Source organism: Carassius carassius, chromosome 30 (assembly GCF_963082965.1).
Source record: "Carassius carassius chromosome 30, fCarCar2.1, whole genome shotgun sequence".
NCBI lineage: Eukaryota > Metazoa > Chordata > Actinopteri > Cypriniformes > Cyprinidae > Carassius > Carassius carassius.
In genome coordinates this window covers 10,847,645-10,867,409 of record NC_081784.1, presented here as the reverse complement: position 1 = coordinate 10,867,409, position 19,765 = coordinate 10,847,645, and the positions used below count along the sequence as shown (strand labels likewise).

Sequence of the window (19,765 nt, the reverse complement as noted above, 5' to 3'; positions counted from 1 at the left end):
TGCACCCGCAGACTTTTAGTTCACCGCTGTTCAGCACTAACAAGGGCAAATAACATTGATTGCTGATATCTCACTGTAAAACGCGAATGTACTTTAGTAGTAAACCCAGCCCGCAGCAAACGAATACAAGGTTCAGTGTTTGGGTTTTTATAAATTGCACTGGTTTTGTGTTCAGAGTGTGATAGATGTGAGTGGTGAACAATGGTCGAATGCTTCAGTACTTGTCTATTTTTAGTATACGAGTGTGTAGTATGCGTATGCTGACAGCCATACATGGCTGGGAACCCGTTGTACGTGTGTCTGCCTGCCTTTGTGATGTGTGTGTGTGTATTTGTTTAAATTGGTTTCTTGTGCGTGTTGGCATGCCATAGTTTATTTCAGAAGTGACCACTAGCATGACAAGACTTCTGTAGTTTCGGTCATTATTAATTATAAATAGTGGCCTTGTGCTGTGTGCGTGTTTATGCTCGATTCGGGTTAGCCTTAAACTTCCCATTAAAGGTTTTACACATTCAAGTATATAATCATGTTAAGCCGACATGAAATGAAAATTAACCCTTAATGCATAATCGGGCGAACAACAGACTTGTCTCTGGTGACGTATGCCAGGCTTCTCCAATCATTTAGTCCGCTGAAACCCCGCCTCGTTTGTACAACTGACTGCATGCTGGCATTCAGATACAAAGTCAACCAACATCCAGTGAATAAATCAATCCCCCCTACATATTTTTCTGTAACCAATTTCACCGCAAATTATTAATGACCTAAACTCTGTTACTACTCCTGTTTCGTTGTAAATTTAATGTAAACATGAGATGAGTAGGAAATGTAATTTTTAAAATATAATTAGTAATTTAAAATGTGACCCCCCCCCCCCCCCCCCCAAAAAAAAAAAGAAAAAAAAAAAAAGTTTAAACCAGTTTGAAGTTAAGTTTACTGTGCTTGCTTGCGGGCATGCACAATTTGGCTAAATATTTAGATTTTTTAATTAATTAGTATAACAATAATTATTATTAACATTGTTGTAGTTATATGAAAAATGTTAATTATTTTTATTAGTAGTAGCTGTAGTCGTATTTATATTGATATTTAACTCTGTAAATGAAGTGTTTTAAAACAGGTAACAGGTATCTAATTTGAAGATTTTTTTGAGAATTGTGAAATTTTTACTGGTATTGTCTACTGAAATTTGGTACCATGACAACCCCATACAGAATTTTTTTGATGGATAGTGCAGCCATATATCTGTCCAAGCTGGGACGCAAATAGACAATATTTTGGTGCTGCAAGCGGCATATAAATTAAAAAATATATATTGCTCATCATTCTCAAACTTTTTTTGTACTAGATTTCTAAGCCGACAAAGATGGGTGCATTTCTGGATAAGCCAAAGATGGAGAAGCACAATGCTCATGGTGAAGGCAATGGCCTATGTTACGGCCTGAGCAGCATGCAGGGCTGGCGTGTAGAGATGGAGGATGCACATACTGCTATTATCGGCTTGCCCAACGGCTTGGACCCCTGGTCATTCTTCGCTGTTTACGACGGGCATGCAGGTTCACAGGTGGCACGTTACTGCTGCGAGCACCTCCTGGAGCACATCACCAGCAACCCTGACTTCCTGGCTGGGGGCGGAGGAGGGGGTCCAGCCGTGGAGCCCAGCGTGGACAGCGTGAAATCTGGAATCCGGACTGGTTTCCTGCAGATCGACGATCACATGCGGCAGATCTCAGAGAAGAAACACGGTGGTGCCGACCGCAGCGGCTCAACCGCCGTTGGTGTGATGATCTCACCCCGCCACATCTACTTTATCAACTGCGGAGACTCGCGGGGTGTGCTGAGCCGTGGAGGGGCTGTGCACTTCTTCACACAGGACCACAAACCCAGCAACCCCTTGGAGAAGGAGAGGATCCAGAACGCTGGAGGATCTGTGATGATCCAGCGTGTCAATGGGTCCCTGGCAGTGTCTAGGGCTCTGGGGGATTTCGACTATAAGTGTGTGCATGGTAAGGGTCCCACGGAGCAGCTGGTGTCGCCGGAGCCTGAGGTGTATGCTATCGAGCGGTCGGAGGCAGAGGATGAGTTTATTGTTCTTGCTTGTGACGGGATCTGGGATGTGATGGCCAATGAGGAGCTGTGCGATTTTGTTCGTTCAAGACTGGAGGTGACTGATGATTTGGAGAGGATCTGCAATGAAATTGTGGATACCTGTTTGTATAAGGTGAGTATAAACAGGCTTTTACAAGATAGTTGGATTAAATGCTTTTGTCTATTACAAATACAATAAAAAAATCACAGTCTGGAGATAAATCACACTTGTTGATAGTTTAAAAAGTTTATTCAAAAGTTGGGGTCAGTAAGATTTTTATTTATTATTATTATTTTTTTTATTCAGCAAGGATGTATTGATCAACAGTGACAGTAAAGTGACTTGATATAAAAATTATAATTTGTAACAACTTTTTTTAATCAAAGCATCTTGAAAAAGAAAAGCATCTCTTCCACATTTACAACATTGCAACCCTCAACATTGCGAGTAAATCACTCGCATATGTGACAGAATCTCCATTCTGGCGACTAAATGATGTCTAACATTAGCCAATGGATAATAAATTCTCAGATTTTACTCGCCAGTATGTGAGTTGGATGCTAAGTTTAGCAAAGATATATTTTCACTCGCGAACACTCTCTGACTGAGGTCTTCAGAGTTTCACTCTCTATCAGGCGATCTGTGCTTTTTTTTTTCAGTTCATCTCAATGGATGCGCAGCGCCCTTGTATTTAATGTACCATAAACTCTAGTGTGAAGGCAAAAAAATCTGTCACTTACTCTCACATACACGCAGAGGGAGAGAGAGAGAATTGACACGCTACATTTAAACAATATTCTTTGTTGTATTTTCCTGTCAAAATAACGGCATTCCTATGGAAGACTTCAGCTGTCAGGTTTTCCAGTAGTGGGCGGAGCTAATGCACAAATCTCATTGGCTGGTGCTCACCTATTATCGTCAATGTTTTGATTTCAGCAAATCCGTTCAAGCAAATGCACATAACCTGATTAATATTAATGAATCCAGCAGCTCATTAATCCTTATTAATCATTAAAGTGTGTGCTTTCTAGGTCTTATTATTCAAATTCGTATAAGTATCTTATTAGTATCTTTTTTTTTAGTTTTTTCCCAATTTTTTTTTTTTTTTTTTTTTTACAGAAACACTGAATGACCAAAAAAGCACCACCACCAGTCCAGTTAAAATGTTCAGTTAAAATGACTAATATGTATTCAAACATGGTTATCAAGTTTACTTCTAATTACTAAAGATCTATTATTAATTAATACTTGACTACTATAAAGCTTGACTGACTGATGTTAATAGTGTACTTTCAGATATTTAAAAAAACTTCTCCATTTTACAAATATATATATCTATCAGTCTGGCGAGTAAACTAAAATATTTACTAGCCAATGGCGATTCAGTTGCCAAGGTGTCCGCAGAGGGTTGCATTGATAAGAAATGTTTCTTGAGTACCAAATCAACATATTATAATGGTTTCTGAAGGATCATGTGACACTGAGGATTGGAGTAATGCCTCCTTAAAATCTAACTTTACCATCACAGAACTGATTTTGTAAATGTTTAATAGAAGACCATTAATAAAAAAAAAAATAAAAAAAATCACAATATTACTATTTTATCTTTTATTGAGGCATCTCATTGTTTTTTCAATTTAAGATGAGGAAAATTTGTGAAGTTTAACATGATAAAAGCAAATGGTGTCTAGAGTAATGGAAGGTTTTTAGTAGAGTTTTTTTTATATAATTTTTTAGAAGCTTTACTATTTCACTAGTGTGCAATGAACATATGTAGAGCTCTGTGCTAAACAAAAGTTGTTTACATTTTTACACTGAGAAAGTGTTCATAACAGTCTTCCATTTTAAAATTTTATCTCCCATTTTCCCACAGTGTTTCATTGGTATAACATTTTGATTTGGTTAAAATTTTGATGAAACCCTCCCACCTTCTGTGTTTGGACAGGGAAGTCGTGACAACATGAGTGTTGTGTTGGTGTGTTTCGTCAGTGCACCGAAGGTTTCCCCTGAAGCTGTCAAAAGGGAAGCAGAGCTTGATAAATACCTAGAGGGCCGAGTTGAAGGTATTAGCTAACCTTTACAAACCTTCTGCTATTAAATGGAATCTGTAATTCAGCTGATCCAAACTTGATTGATCTTAATTGTTGATATAACAGAGATCCTGAAGAGGCAGGGGGATGAGGGTGTGCCCGACCTGTTACATGTGATGCGCACGTTAGCATCTGAGAGCATCCCCAACCTTCCACCTGGAGGAGAACTGGCCAGCAAGTGAGTACCACAAAATTTCTGCCTCTCTGTTTACTTAAAGTTGCAAAACCTACTTATCTATCATTCCAACATTCTGTGAACCATTCAGTTTTCAGTCACATGACTGGCTCGAAGTCTTGGTGTGCAAAACATCCATAGAACTGCAGCACAAGCCTGCCAATTTTCGGTTACAAGCCAAAAAAAATTTACCATCTCTCAAAAGAATAAAACAAAGATATGTGAACAAATTGCATGTATTGGCTTTAAGCAATCTGTAAAATGCACCCGCCACAATATTTCAATCACTTAAACAGCGATACATTCTAAAACGTTTAACGTGACACTTAAAGTGCCTTTAAAACAGTGATATTAAAAGATTGAATTCAGTACACACCTTATTAATGATGTATGCTTTATGCAGGCAAGCAAATGAGCACGGAATTTGAACGCAATGCGCTTAATGGTTAAGCGTCTTCTTTATAATGGTTTTCTATGGGAAAACATTTAATATTTTATATTCTGGGTTCATCTGCTTGCTTGTACAAAGTATGCATTATCAATAATGTGTATATTGAATTTGGCCTTTAAATATCACGGTCTTCCTAAATTACTACTTAATGCAAACCTCATGAAAATAACTGCCACTCAGTGGAGGAACGCCTTGTTTTGCCTTCCATGTGGGCATTCCTGTAAGGGTGTGATATCACATGAAAACTATCAATTGGTGGGAAATTCTCTCAGAATCTTTCGATTATAAAATTTTTTTAACTTTTTTTTTACGTTTTTGGAAAAAGTATTTCATGCTCACTAAGGCTGCATTTATTTGCATTATGAAATAATGAATTTTAAAATACAGTAAAAACAGCATATATATTTTAAAATGTAATTTATTCCTGTGATGGCAAAAGTGAATTTTCAAGAGCTATTACTAGTCTCACATTGATTCTTATCTACAGAAATCATTCTAATATGCTAGTGCTTAAGAAACATTTCTTATTTATGTTGAAAACCGTACAATGTTTTTGTGGAAATCATGATGTATTGATAAAAAATTTAAAACATTTATTTGAAATAGAATTATTTTGTAACATTCTAAAAATCTTTACTATCAGTTTTAATCAACTTAATGCAACCTGGCATCTTTTTTGAAGCAGCCAGCATCCGTTTACTTTATAATTTTATGGAGTAAAATCCTGAGTGATTTTTTTAAACTGCACTCCTGACATCTTTTTTCTGCACCTCACAGTGTCTTTTCAAGTTGAAAAAAGTTCAACTTTTCGGAAAAAAAGCCCTATGTCAAGCGCCTTTATGACCAATGACAAGCAAGTAGCAAGACCAGTAGTTTCTATAACAGAATGAAAAAATTTAGAAGGTGCCAGTAGATAGACTTATCATACTAGTTTAGTCTTTTGTCGACATTTCTGCACCATACAGCACTAGGCTACTGTTGCAGCTGTTATTATAGCAACATTAGACGCCATCGCCTGCCATTTGTAACCAAAACAAGTTTTTTGTTTTTTACACAACATTGCTCTTGTTGCTACTCTTGAATTGAGGCAGCTCAGTAGGTTTTGCAAAAGAGGTGATGCTGCTTTCTCTCTGTTTCTAATCTCAGAAGCTCATACCTGTCTCTGTTTTTGTCATAGGCGCAGTGTAATTGAAGCAGTATACAACAAACTTAACCCATACAGGAACGAGGATACAGTGAGTACATCAGCGTGACCCTGTGTGGATATAAATGCTGGGAAGTTTGCTTGCATGGTTTTTGTTGTTTGTCACCTTCTTAAGTGTTCCAAACTTTAGTTTTTTCATTTGTGCATGTTTCCATTCTGTTCCATATTATCTGTTCTCATCTGACAGTGCTGGATAGGCTGAGCTGTGCTCTGAAAAGGGTTTTGGTTTTAGTGCAGGGTGGAACCCCTTAAATTTGTTGAGCAAACTGATTTTGCATGTAAAAAGAAAAATATAAATGGTGATTGTCATGGATTGATTGGATGATAATAGCTCTCTTGATTCAGAATGGCTCTTGATCAGAAAAGAACCTAAGACGTGATGGTAACATATAGGTAACATATATATAACATATGGTTGGCAAAGTACCACTTTTCTGTAGTTAATACCATAGAAAGAAAATTGTTATCCAACACACTTTATTTATATAAATATAATAATTAAAATTTTAAACTGACGTGTAGTCTTTAGTTCATGTAGTCATGTTTTGTCACCTTTAAAGTTTTTACTTCGTAATTACTTAAGTAAAGGACAAGCAATAGAAATAAAACTAGACAAGCATTTTGACCAAGATGTACATTTAAATTTTTATGAACATAGCTGCATTTTGCCATGACTTGTGATTTGCTCTTTACAATGTGGCATTTTAAAACATTGTTTTTTTTGTTTTTTTTTGTATATTTACTTGCTAATGATGCTTTTGGCATCCTTAGGGGCACATGCATGTTTTGTTTCTTGTTTTTCTTAATCATGCTGGATTGATAGTGTGTAAGAAAATCAGGCACCTCAGATGCTCTTTACTTTACAGCACTCAGCACTTGAATCTGATGCTTTTCATTACTACCAGCCTTGACCTGCCACACCTCAGGCTGCTCTTCCTGTTTGTGAGATGTATTTTACAAACCAGTTCAAGCCTTCCGCAAACAACAGTGGAACAATTCATTGTTTTATCAATTTCCTTCATATGTATTAAATAATTTGTTCATGTCATATTCATGTTATATTTATATTTATAAGGGGCAGTTAAGCCTCAATCAAAGGAACCATTCTTTTGAGTAAAAGTAATAAACAGCAGTATTTGACTAGTTAAACGGTACCATTCAAAAGTTTGGAATCAGCTAGATTTAAAAGAAAGACATGAATAAATGTTGTTCTTTTTAAAATTCTATTAATAAAATAATCCATTCATCCAAAAAAAATATTAAGCATCACAACTGGTTTCAACAAATGTTTCTTGAGCACCAGATTAGCATATTAAAATGATTTCTAAAGGATCATGTGCGTAGTCATGACTGAAAATTTCAGCTTCACTATCACAGGAATGAATTACAATAAAAAAACATAATTTTTGATAATGACCTTTTTTTTATTTTTTCAAACGATCAAATAAATACAGCCTTGCTGAGCAACATCTTTCCAAAAAAACATGCATACTCTAAACTTTTAAATGGTAGTTTATAGAATCAGTGAAATTTTCGCAAATCGTAACTATGCAATTTATTGCTCAACCCTAATTTTATCTTAGATTTCCTACCGTTAGGCATCATAGACACTATCTTAATTATTTAACATTTAAAAAGCTAATCCTGCATTCTTAATGTTTATCTGTAATATGTCTGAAGTCTGTTCATACTTACAGCTCATACTTTATCTCTGGAGGTCGCCATTCTAACCAAATGAGCGATGCGCCTCAAAATCCCCAAATAGCAAGTGCTGTAATTTCTGTCATTTGCAATCAGCGCATCAGTTTGGCCATTTTAACCCAAGATTTGGATCCCTCCATCATTTCCATCAACGTTTCTTAGAATCATTCTTGATTTAGCTTCACCTGTTTCATTCTGTGTCTCACACTAACATGCGTTTTCCTGATTGGTTGGCGTTTGGAGCTTGGCGGGATCTCACAAGCTGCTCTCCTCCTCTCTCCATTCAAGGACTCTGCATCCACGGATGACATGTGGTAGCCCTGCCCCTTTAAACACTGCACAGAGTTTACAACCTTCCAGAACCCTGCACAACAACCTTTCCTACAGGACCCGGCACCAGAACCCTGCACAAGAACCCTCAACTACTACAGGACCATCACAAGAACCCTACCACAGCCCAGCTCAGCTGCTCTGGATTGTTCGGAGGAAGAAGAGGAAGGGAATGAGGGCTCCCTCCCCTTGTTCATATAACGTTCCCTCTCAGTGCTAGGCAATGGTACCTTCTGGAAATTTTCTGCATACTCTTCTGTCCTGAATCAATCTTTTCCTCAAATCCTTATATCTTTAACATCACCCTCTTAAAAAATCCAACACTGTTTTTTTTCCCATTTAATTTTTATTTTTTTGGTGTAATTTAATTTGATTCACATTTCCTTGTGTGTTTGTATATTTCAGCTTTTATTTCAGTGAAGTGCAATTGTCTTGTACAAAGAAAAGCCTGTATCAAATACAGCTTGATTTTGTAGTTTATAGAAAAAAGACAAAAATGGCACACCTTTATGCCCTGCCTGCTTTAGTTTCCTCTCCAACAGCTGAAGCCCAACTGATATGCCTCCCTATTTTCTTTCACTTCTTTCTTTTTTTTTTTTTTTTTTTTTTTTTTTTAATTAAATATAACTTTTTGTATTGTTACTTTTTAAGTGAAACGGGTAAATGATATGGGCTCACAGTACAGTAAGCTTTTTCGTAAATCTCACAGCACAGATGACAGTAATCGGTATGTTCTCTCAGTACTACTGTTTTTCTTTTTATGGTGGGGTGGGTATTTTATTTTTTATTACTTTGTTTTATTATTTTACTTTTTTGAGGAAACCGCTTTAATTTACTTAATCTAAGCTGAAATTGTGTGTGTGAATGAGTGAGTCTTATGAGAAATCAATGGTTTTGTGTGTGTGAATGAGTCTTACCTGACGTGCTAACTCTGATTATCTCTCTTATCATCAACACTAGGACTATTCTCTACAGTGTTCTGCACTACCGCAGCTCTTGGTTTTATTTTATTTTTTAAGATTAAGTTGTTCTGGGAGCATCTTAAAGGATCTCCTGCACTTGCTGGAAAAAAAGGAATTGTTAAGAAGCACTCAGAACTGGGACAGGCCCAATTAAGTGCGTTTATGTATGTGCTTGGTTGTCAGTGCATATGGTCTGAATGGGTGTGTGAGATTGCATGTTTGTTGTGTTTAAAATGATGTGGGTTTAATGGGGATATTTAGGCTTTTGACACAAATATATAAGGCTTTAGCTATAGTGCTCAATCACCCATCTGCACTGCTGAGAGAGTAATGAGTCAATGCTTTCTGAAATTAACACTCCTCTCTCAGATTTTTCTTTGACATAAACCATTCACTTCATCTCGTGCTGATTTAAATGTTATCCGTTTCTTATTTTTTGGATGTGGTGATTTTTTTTTTTTTCTCTTCAAAGAACAAATACAGTGTGATGCAGTAAGCTGGCCTGGTTTAGACCAGAGCCTACATGTGTTCCTCTGACCAATAGGGAGTGCAACAGAGTACTGTTTGCTGCTAAAGTGTGTGATCGAATCATTCTTTCATTCATTTATTTGAATGCTCTTAGTTTATATTCTCCTGCACCTTTTCCCCCAGTGCTGTATGTAACGTAGTTCTAAATTCATTTGAACTTTTGTCTGAAACGTGAAATGGTAAAATCACCCCCTTTGTGCTTACTTTCCCAGACTAAATTTTATGTATGGAATAGATTATATGATCAGGAGTTCACTTGCGTCTGATAAATATAAATGAGTTTTAAATGCATTTTTTTCAGTCTAAATCTGTATATTTGCATACTAAAAAAAGGGTAGGTAAAATGATCACTTCATTTTCATGAACCTCACAGGGTGATTTATTAAGATAATATTGTAACAAAATGACAATCTAACAGTGTTTAGCTAATGTAAAAGGAAAAATCTCCCTTTATCCTCTCTGCTTTCAGCTTGTGTTATTATAACACAGGCATAAAGATCATTGTGTTTGTTTGTGGAATTGTGAGCTGTGTGTTTTCCTCAGTGAAAACTGGAATGTCGTGTAACAGGAGGATTTACGAAATGAATCTAAAATTAACAGGATAATTTAGGATGGTCTTAGAGGCCAGGATATGTTCATGTCTTGAAGGGTTCTTTTTGCATCCGTAAAGCTGTGTGGAATCACTTTAGGAATGTAGACACGAGGAACTACGACTCTTAATAGGATACTGTTGAATTGCTTAACCCCCAGTTTAGTTTTATATGGGCTTAAAAAATATTATTAACAAATTATGTGACACATTTTGAAAAGCATTTTGTTGTGTATGCAGTTTTGAGATTCATGGACTGCTATTATACAGATTCTCCTTTGTTTGCAAGACGTCCAGATGCCTTTTGTATCAGAAATACAGAATTTGTAGTTGCAAGATGGCCATAGCCACAGGTCTATCAAGTGGGGAGAGGTTATGTAATGATTTACACTGGAACATACAAGCCCAGTTATACATAGATATGTTTATGAATGTGTTTTTACTAAGTTATATCTTGTCACTGAAGTTGACATGGGCATTTTGCAAGGAGTTTAAATGACGCATGATCCATTGCATTTGGTAATTGCGCATAGACTTGCTATCTTTTGCTAAATATGCGTCACAAACATTTTGATGCCCCATATTTTAGGTTTAGCTCTGAAATCCTATTTCCGTGGTCTCTAGCTGTGTAGTGTTAACTTGGTAGGTCATTTCAGTTGATTTATTCAGACCTGACTTCTAATGTATAAACCCAGTGATTAATGCAGCCCTAATGGCTCCTGCGAAACCCCACCCCCAAACCCTTGGGCTTTTATATTACAGAGTTCTGTACTGAATCACACCACAATTTTGTGCTAAAAGGAACAAAATGTTATAGCACGGTGTGTAATTCAGTGGTTTGGCCTCACACATTCTCATAGACACTTGTATGGTATTTTACTCTATTGAAATCTCACCTCCTATCCCAACAGGATTATTTTTGCTGATTTCAGTCATCTGCTGTCCTCATAAGCTAAGATATTTTTGTTAAACAATTGATATGTATATTTGTATTCATTTATAAATATGTACACAAAATGAAGTGAATAATCAAGGATAATCTCTCCTCCCTGTGACCCACTGTGACCCACTGGTCATCCTCTAACTGTTCCACTGTCCATTTTTGTTGTTTTAATCTTTTCAAACTGGAAATAAACCTATTTTATTTGAAAAAAATTAAATTGTGTAAAGTTTTTGTATTTTAATTTTGTTGCCTTTTCTACAAGAAGGGCTCTTGTATGTTGTTTTGATGTCACAATTAAATATTATGAAATTACAGCTCACAATGAAAGAAGGATATGCTTAATAGAAATTCTGCAACAGGTTTGTGTTTATACTTTAAAAGCAGTGACTGGGAAATATTCACTACAGGGTTTAATTTAATTGTTTTATTACATTATATATATATATATCTCAAAATTCAAGGATGCATAAAAAATTATCAATGCAATTGATCAAAATTGATAGTAAAGAAATTTAAAAGACTTTAAATTTTTCAAATTTATATTTATCAAAGAATCCTGAAAAATGAAATGTAGCATGGTTCCACAAAAATATTAAGTCGCACAACTGTTTTCAGATGGAAATAATGGTTATTTAGAATGATTTCTTAAGTATCATGTGACACTGAAGACTGGAGTAATGGCTGCTGAAAATTCAGCTTAGCCTTCACATGAATAAATTATATTTTTAAATATACCACTATTATTCTTCACTGTAATTACATTTTTTACAATATTATTGTTTCAACTGCATTTTGGTCAAATAAATGCAAGCCTTGGTGAACATCTCCAGGGACTTGTGTCAAAAACACACACGCAAAAAACGTTCTCCTGTCTTTCAAATCTTTACATTGAGCACCAGTTTGACCCAAGGTTTGCGCTTAGAAGCTGCACTTAATTCTGTCATCTATAACTAGCTTATGGGATTCTGAGGCCCATAATCTAAAGTAAATGTAAAAGCATCTGAAATGTGGCCGCCTTTGTGTTCTGAGGTTTAAAGTGGATGTGGCCTTTTGTTTCTGAAGGAAGAGGCCAATAAAGAAATCAAGAAAGATGGCTTCAGATGAGATTCAGGTGTTGGAAAAAGGGGTACAATTTACTAAAAATATACTGTTTATTTTAATTTCAGAGTAACAGAGATCCTAAATATGAGTGATATGGCTGGCAGCATTTTATTCACAAAGTGATATTTTCCTCTTTTTATTTATAGGAACCAGCAGTGTGATTTGTTATAGCCTGACCACAGTGTCCTTGAGAAGTTATTAAAACCCTTTAGTTTTACAGTTGAATGGCTGCTCTCTATTTAACAGATATGTATGTACCTTTCATTTGTTGATGAATTTGCGAGTATTGATGTTTCATTTTGACATCAGTCTTGAAATGGGAAACATCTTTTGTGCAACATATTTTGCACTTTGCTTTTCTTTTAATGATGAGAGACACTTTTTTTTATGAATTTCAGAAAAAGCAAGAAACAAGAGTTTACCTTCTCAGCTAAACTTTTAATTGTAGTCCCTCTTATCCTATATAGTGTTCCCAATTTATTTGGGTGATCTTTTGTGTCAGTCCTTCTACTGTTCTTCTACAGATCTGAAAAAAATCTTTAAGCAGCCAGGTGGGGGCAGTGTGGGATGGATAAAAGGAAAGTGAACCAACGGTCAAAAACAAAGTCAGCCAGCTTAGAACAAACTAAATTGCTCTAGCAAAATGGATTATACCTCTCGAAAATCTAATGGGGGGTTTGATTTAACCCTTTCACGCATAGTGGTCACTACAGTGGACAGCTATTAAAAAAGCATTTTCTTGAATTTGCACGGGTTTTTATGGCAAAGTTGCACATCAGCCTCTTCATTGGACCCTGGTGCATCATCCTATAAATTGCAACCAAGTGGGAAGCCTTTGTGTTTCAATTTTTTCCCCCTCCAAACCAAGATGGCCAAGGGTCAGTCAGACATGCAAAGTTGCTCCAGAATATCCACCCATTCCTTCTATCCTAGGAGACTCTTGTAGGTAAAAAAAAATATTGCAGCATAATGCAATATCTAATGAGTCATATCACAGTAAAATTTTCAAAAAAGTTTTGATTTTAGATTGAGAGAAAACTCTGATTAATCACATGTCCACTGTAGTGGACGTCATGCATGCAATGGCTATATTTCAGCTACAATTCATAATTATAATGTGAATATTGTTTTTGAAATTTAAAACTTAAAAACTTAATATGCATTGACTTTTTCTACTGTAAATAAATGTATTTATATTATTAGAATGTAATTTTCATTGACATCGAAAAAAAGTCATGTGCTTACATAATGTATGACACTTGTAATGCATTACTTGTTAGATCAAAAAGTAATCTGATTTTATAATGCATGTTATTGTAATGCGTTTTTTTACTAATAACATCAAAAAGTAATCTGATTACGTAATGCATGTTACTATTAATGCGTTTCTTTACTCATAACATCAAAAAGTAATCTGATTACATAATGCATGTTACTTGTAATGCGTTTCCTTTCTCATAACATCAAAAAGTAATCTGATTATGTAATGTGCGTTATTGTAATGTGTTTTTTTTACTAATAACATCAAAAAGTAATCTGATTACGTAATGCATGTTACTTTTAATGCGTTTCTTTACTCATAACATCAAAAAGTAATCTGATTACATAATGCATGTTACTTGTAATGCGTTTCCTTTCTCATAACATCAAAAAGTAATCTGATTATGTAATGTGTGTTATTGTAATGTGTTTTTTTAGTCATGACATCAAAAAGTAATCTGATTACGTAATGCATGTTACTTGTAATGCGTTTCTTTTCTTGTTACATCAAAAAGTAATCTGATTCGGTAATGCACATTACTTGTAGTTAATTACTTGTTAGATCAAAAAGTAATCTAATTAGGTAATGCATGTTACTTGTAACACATTACTTTACTTGTAACATCAAAAAAGTAATCTGAATGGGTTATGCATGTTACTTGTAATGCGTTGCCCCCAACACTGATCATTTCAGATGAGATTGAAACGTATCGCTAGGTTTTCTCAGAGGAGGGCTATGATAGAAATGTGCATGTCCATCTTCAACATAATCAGAATTATCAGCTAATAAGGGTAAATCTCCATACTCTGGTGCACTGGAGGCTCCCTGAGTGGTTGCCACAGTTGTACCTTGACAGGCTGTAGAAAATTCTGATGGAATCACGTCCTCATGTTCTGAGATCATAGATACGCGAAGTGCAACTTGTATGAAGTTGTATGAAGCCATTGCAATATTTTGCATTTATATTTTTTGTATATATTTTATAGTTTTCACATTATTTGATATAATTGCATTGATTAGTTTGTTAAATTTACATACTTTGTCTGTTTGATTATTGTCTTATATTTAATACAGTATATCTTCAGTTTAAACAAACCGCATGCTGTCCACATGGACATCTGAAGATCTCTTTGAAAGATTTGTAAAAAAATAAAATAAAAATCAATTCTTGTTCTTCATGCCCTAAGAGCAATAAAAACACATAGGAAAAAAATCCTGACTGAGGTTATCATAATTCATGCATGAAAGGGTTAAGTAATCATAAATCTAACTCTAGATTTCATTTTATATGTGCACCAGTGCATGCTGCTCAGGTAGATTTTTAATTGTTTATTATATCAGTAATTTGATCAATGCGCCAACATTTCGTTAGTTTTTTGCTTATTATTTCATGGTACCCATACTATTTGTAACATGAAAACAAAAGAAATGATTTACCCTCTTTATGAAGTGTGGAACCGCCGTCTCATTGCATCTAACATCCAATATACATAAATCTGGGAACAATGATGCATAGACCATGAAACAAGGTTGGACAGGCAGAGTTCTGCCATGTTTGATAGCAGGAGGTTGGTGTGATGCTGCCTCGTGTTGTTGTAATAAGAACACACGGCACCACAGTTCATCAGAGAAGAGACGTGGGGCTTCTGAAGGGACCGGTCCACAGTGAAACTCTTTAGAGAGCTTTTCAATGGTGCTGATGGTACTGATTACCTCAGAGCGATTTATATACTTTACCACGAACCAGGGTGGCCACAGATGGATCCAGCTGTGTGATTTTATAACTCAGCTAGAGCAGTGGATGGCTGTCATGTTGATTCAGTTTTTTTGTTAGTGCAGATGGAGACTCACACTGTTCCAGTTTCTCTTAAGTCATATTATAATTTAAAGGCCACTGATTTTTAAGACATGGGACAAAACATACTTGACTTGCCATTAGATTACAAAGAAAAAGCATCAGCATGTATAGTTAAACAACATCACAGAGGCTTGTTGTCTTTGATATATTTTAAGTCATTCTCATATTTCGCAAATTTTCTGTCACAACTATCTCAGAAATTGTAAAGTGATAATTGTTTGGGATTTATTTATAATTTCTTTCATTTTAAACGTTCCTTAATATTTTGAAACATCGGAAAAACTGTCTCCTGTTTTTAATACATTTATTAATGTGTAATAAACAAAATATGGTGCCTTTGTCTTACTGCTGGTAAGAATAGTCTCAATACTTCAGTTTATCGAAGTGAATGCTAGATTTATCGATATTTAGGATAATGTTTGACAATATTTGCCTTTTTATTCTGAAAATCTTGATCCATCTTACTTGATGTGAAAGAAAAAAAAAACATTCTTTGTGAGAAGCAGGAGATTGAACATAAACAAAATACTTCTAAACATGTTGAACAAAATTGAACCGTTTCATGTTTCCTCCCATGTCTCAAGAATCGGTCAATGCATGACTTCAATTTACAGGTGCATTTAAACAAATTTGAATATCATGGAAAAGTTCATTTTTTGTAATTTAATCTTAAAAAGCAAACTTTCTTATATTCTAGATTAATTGCACACAAACTGAAATATTTCAAGAGTTTTTTGTTTTAATTCTGATAGTTATGACTTACAGCTTAGGAAAATTAAAATTTCAGAATCTAAGAGAATTAGAATATTTTCTCAATGATATAATAATAATAATTACAAACAGAAATGTTCAAAATCTCCAGAGCAGGCTTATTTATGCACTCAATACTTGGTTAGGGCTCCTTTTGCACAATTCAGTGCAGTGCAGTGTGGCTTGGAGGGGATCAGCCTGTGGCACTGCTGAGGTGTTATTGAAGCCCAGGTTGCTTTGATAGTGGCCTTCAGCTCCTCTGTATTGTTTGTCAGATGTTACTAATCTTCCTCTTCACAATAACCCATAGATTCTCTGTGAGGTTCAGGTCAGTCATGTTGGCTGGCCAATGAAGCACAGTAATATCATGGTCAGCAAACCACTTGGAAGTGGCTTTGGTACTGTGGGCAGGTGCTAAAGTCCTGCTGCAAAATTAAATCAGCGTCTCCATAAAGTTTGTCAGCAGATGGAAGCATAAAGTGCTCCAAAATCTCCTGGTAGATGGCTGCATTGACTTTGGACTTGATAAAACACAATGGAATAACACCAGCAGACGTCACGACACCCAAAGCATCACTGACTTCAGAAACTTCACACTGGACTTCAAGCAGCTTGGATTCTGTGCCTCTCCAGTCTTCATCTTTAAGGACTTTGGAGCACTGAGCAACAGTCTAGTTCTTTTTCTCCTTAACCCAGGTGAAATTCTTCTAACGTTTTTTTTTTCTGGTTCAGGAGTGACTTGGTTCTAGGAATGTGACCGCTGTAGCCCTTTTCCTGAAGACGTCTGAGTGTGGTGAATCTTGATGCGCTGACTCCGGGTTCAGTCCACTCCTTGTGAAGCTCTCCCAAGTTCTTGAATTAGCTTTTCCTGACAATCTTCCCAAGGCTGTGGTCATCCCTGTTGCTTGTGCACCTTTTCCTACCACACTTTTTCCTTCAACTTTTTATGAATATATTTTGATACAGCACTCTGTGAACCGCCAGCCCTTTCAGCAATGACCTTTTGTGGCTTACCCTCCTTGTGGAGGGTGTTGATGATTGTCTTCTGAAAAACTGTCAAGTCAAAAGTCTTTCCCATAATTGTGGTTGCATGTTCTAAACTAGCCCAAGAGGTACCCAGTATTTATACTCAAAATTAATCAAACTAATCAAGCTCAAAATGCAATATTCTAATTTTGAGATTCTGAATTTTACATTTTCCTAAGCTTTAAGTACAATGAATCTAGAATATAAGTTTGCTTTTTTTAATTAAATAAAAAAAGACCTTTTCCATGATATTCAAATTTTTTGAGATGCACCTGAAGATTGTCAGAGCTGTTTAGTCTGTATCCCTTCCTTTTGGTGCTGAATATATAAAGATAATAATAATAATAAAAGATTTAAGGTAACAACTGCACATATTTTCTTTTTTACAGTATAAACACACTCACTCACTCTCAGGGTGGATGTGGTTCTCAGTAAAGGTCACTGTTCAGTGCTACTGACACCCTGAGGTGTGAAGTTCCCTCATCGTAGCTTTTCATGGCAGATGCACACATAGACTCCATATATGAGCTCTCAGTTGCAGATTACAGTGGCGTCTCAGTCTTGATAGCTGTTGGAAAGTGTCTCTCACAAGAGCACAGACAGGATATGAGCAAGGTGAATCCTGTCAGACTGTGTTATTAAATGAACTTTCAGAGATTTTGATGTGAATCATAATGCCTCTTGATTCATTCATATTGCTGGATTTTGTATGAGACTACCTACCTCTCTCTGCTTCTCTCTGTTTGTGTTTTTTTTCTTCTAAGTTGAACAGGTGCCACTTTGACCAGCGACAATGGTGCTTTAAGTTTGTCTTTGAGTTACACAGTGGGTTGTCTCCTGCTTCCGTTTGCCATTTGGAAGAAGGAATAGGGCAGAGGGAAGGGAAAAAAATAGGAGAGATCATTTGGCACATCACCCTTGTTGATTTGGCGTTATACAAGAGAGCGTAAGGGCTTGTTGGTAAATATGTAAATTGTGCACTATGATGACATCCTGCTTGGCACGATTCTTGAGCCAACTGAGACACAAAGAGATAATTCAGAAAATGACTGCAGGGAAGTAAAAAAATAAGAAGAGGGGGAAACGTTTACAGCGTAATGGCACTGTATGGACCAAATGGATTGCAGATAAAATGTTGGTACCGCAAATGACAAAATGATCACATAGATATAATTTGTATTTGTATTATACTTATTATACAGTTAATTCTCTCATAATTCACAAGAAGTGAACCCTGCTAGATTTCTAACCTAAACAAGATAGAATAATTAATTAGTCTTTTAACTGATGCTTTTTCTAAAAGCACGTAGCAACTAACAGAAGTGAAAGTTTGAATTAAAATACAGTTCTAGTGATATTAAAAATCCCCTTATGTTTGGTGTTCAAGATATAATTTGTAATATTAATCAAGTTTAAACTACTTTATGGTTTATGCTATGGATAATAAAATAGACATTAAATCACTGAAAAGGAGAACCTGTTAGGAAAGAATGGAGTAAAAAGGTGAGTCAGTGGGTAGGTATTGTGACGCTAAACAATGGAGGACAGGAGGCAGATGCAAGTAAAGGTAGTTTATTGACAGGAGTTGTGATGGATGAATGCTGGTGAGTGACGCAGGAACCACGATGGCAGCACAGACAGGTGGGTAGGTGATTTGAGTGCGTTGGTAGCGATGACGGTGGTGGTAGATCGGTGATCCGTGTTGATAATCCGTGAGTGACTGTGATAATCCAAAGGAGACCGAAACAAGAAACAGGGCAAGGACAGGAACACAGGAGCACGAACAGACATCAACACATGGACCTCAAACAACGATCTGACAAACAGGAGACGAAAGACAGGGCGTTAAATAGGCGGTTGGAATGAGATGCACCTGCCGCTGATCAGGCGATCAGTGGCAACACCCACATGAACCAATCAACATGACATAACATGACTACAGCTGGAGACGGTGCATTCACAAACCGTGACAGTACCCCTCCTCCTAAGGACGCCTCCTGGCGTCCCCAGAATCTCTTACCTGTCGATTGTAATCATCGATAAGGGAGTGATCCAGGATGTCCCTAGCAGGTACCCAACTTCTCTCCTCCGGACCGTAACCCTCCCAGTCCACCAAGTAATGAAATCCGCGTCCCCTCCTTCTAGAGTCCAGAATACGATTTACCAAATAGGTGGTCTCCCCATCTACGAGACGCAGCGGGGGAGGGACCGGGGTAGGCGGATTAATGGGAGAATGAAATACGGGCTTAATTTTGGACACATGAAAGGCGGGATGAATTCTCCTGTACGTAGGAGGGAGTGGCTGGTAACCTACACTACACTCAAAAGGAGATAGGCCCGTAGCTGATACTGGTAAGGTATTGTGGGCGTACTCCACCATAGACAATTGTTGGCTCCAGGAGGAAGGATTCTTGGAGACCAAACATCGCAACACCCTTTCCAAATCTTGGTTGGCTCTCTCGGTTTGACCATTGCCTTGGGGGTGAAACCCTGAGGACAGACTTACAGTCGCTCCCAGTAGTCTACAGAATTCTTGCCAAAATTTAGCCACAAATTGGGGTCCCCTGTCGGAAACCACGTCTATCGGGAGGCCATGTAAACGAAAGACGTGGTCTACGACGGTCAACGCGGTCTCTTTGGCTGAGGGTAATTTGGTCAAGGGAATAAAGTGGGCCGCCTTCGAGAACCGGTCCACCACGGTTAAAAC

The 19,765-nt window shown here is 36.6% G+C and overlaps 1 protein-coding gene across 2 annotated transcripts; it reads left to right on the top strand.

Annotated features, from left to right (window-relative positions):
* The first annotated feature begins 1,316 nt into the window (after window positions 1–1,316).
* LOC132110599 (protein phosphatase 1A-like) lies at window positions 1,317–9,226 on the top strand. 2 transcript variants are annotated; one of them, XM_059517322.1, is made up of 5 exons: window positions 1,317–2,221; window positions 4,035–4,152; window positions 4,246–4,357; window positions 5,983–6,040; window positions 7,954–9,226. In XM_059517322.1, exons 1-5 carry the CDS (start codon window positions 1,367–1,369, stop codon window positions 8,026–8,028), a joined length of 1,218 nt encoding a protein of 405 aa, XP_059373305.1. In that variant the 5' UTR covers window positions 1,317–1,366; the 3' UTR covers window positions 8,029–9,226. The 2 variants fall into 2 exon arrangements, with proteins under 2 accessions (XP_059373305.1, XP_059373306.1); XM_059517323.1 differs by having other exon boundaries at window positions 1,318–2,221; window positions 7,999–9,226.
* The last annotated feature ends 10,539 nt before the right edge of the window (window positions 9,227–19,765 follow it).

What these genes read in the sequence shown, in the direction of transcription:
- LOC132110599 (XM_059517322.1), top strand. Translation starts at nt 1,367, where the DNA reads ATGGGTGCATTTCTGGATAAGCCAAAGATGGAGAAGCACAATGCTCAT. An exon ending in TGGATACCTGTTTGTATAAG is followed by an intron (nt 2,222 to 4,034) that starts GTGAGTATAAAC and finishes GTGTTTGGACAG; the next exon opens with GGAAGTCGTGACAACATGAG. An exon ending in CATACAGGAACGAGGATACA is followed by an intron (nt 6,041 to 7,953) that starts GTGAGTACATCA and finishes TGGCGTTTGGAG; the next exon opens with CTTGGCGGGATCTCACAAGC.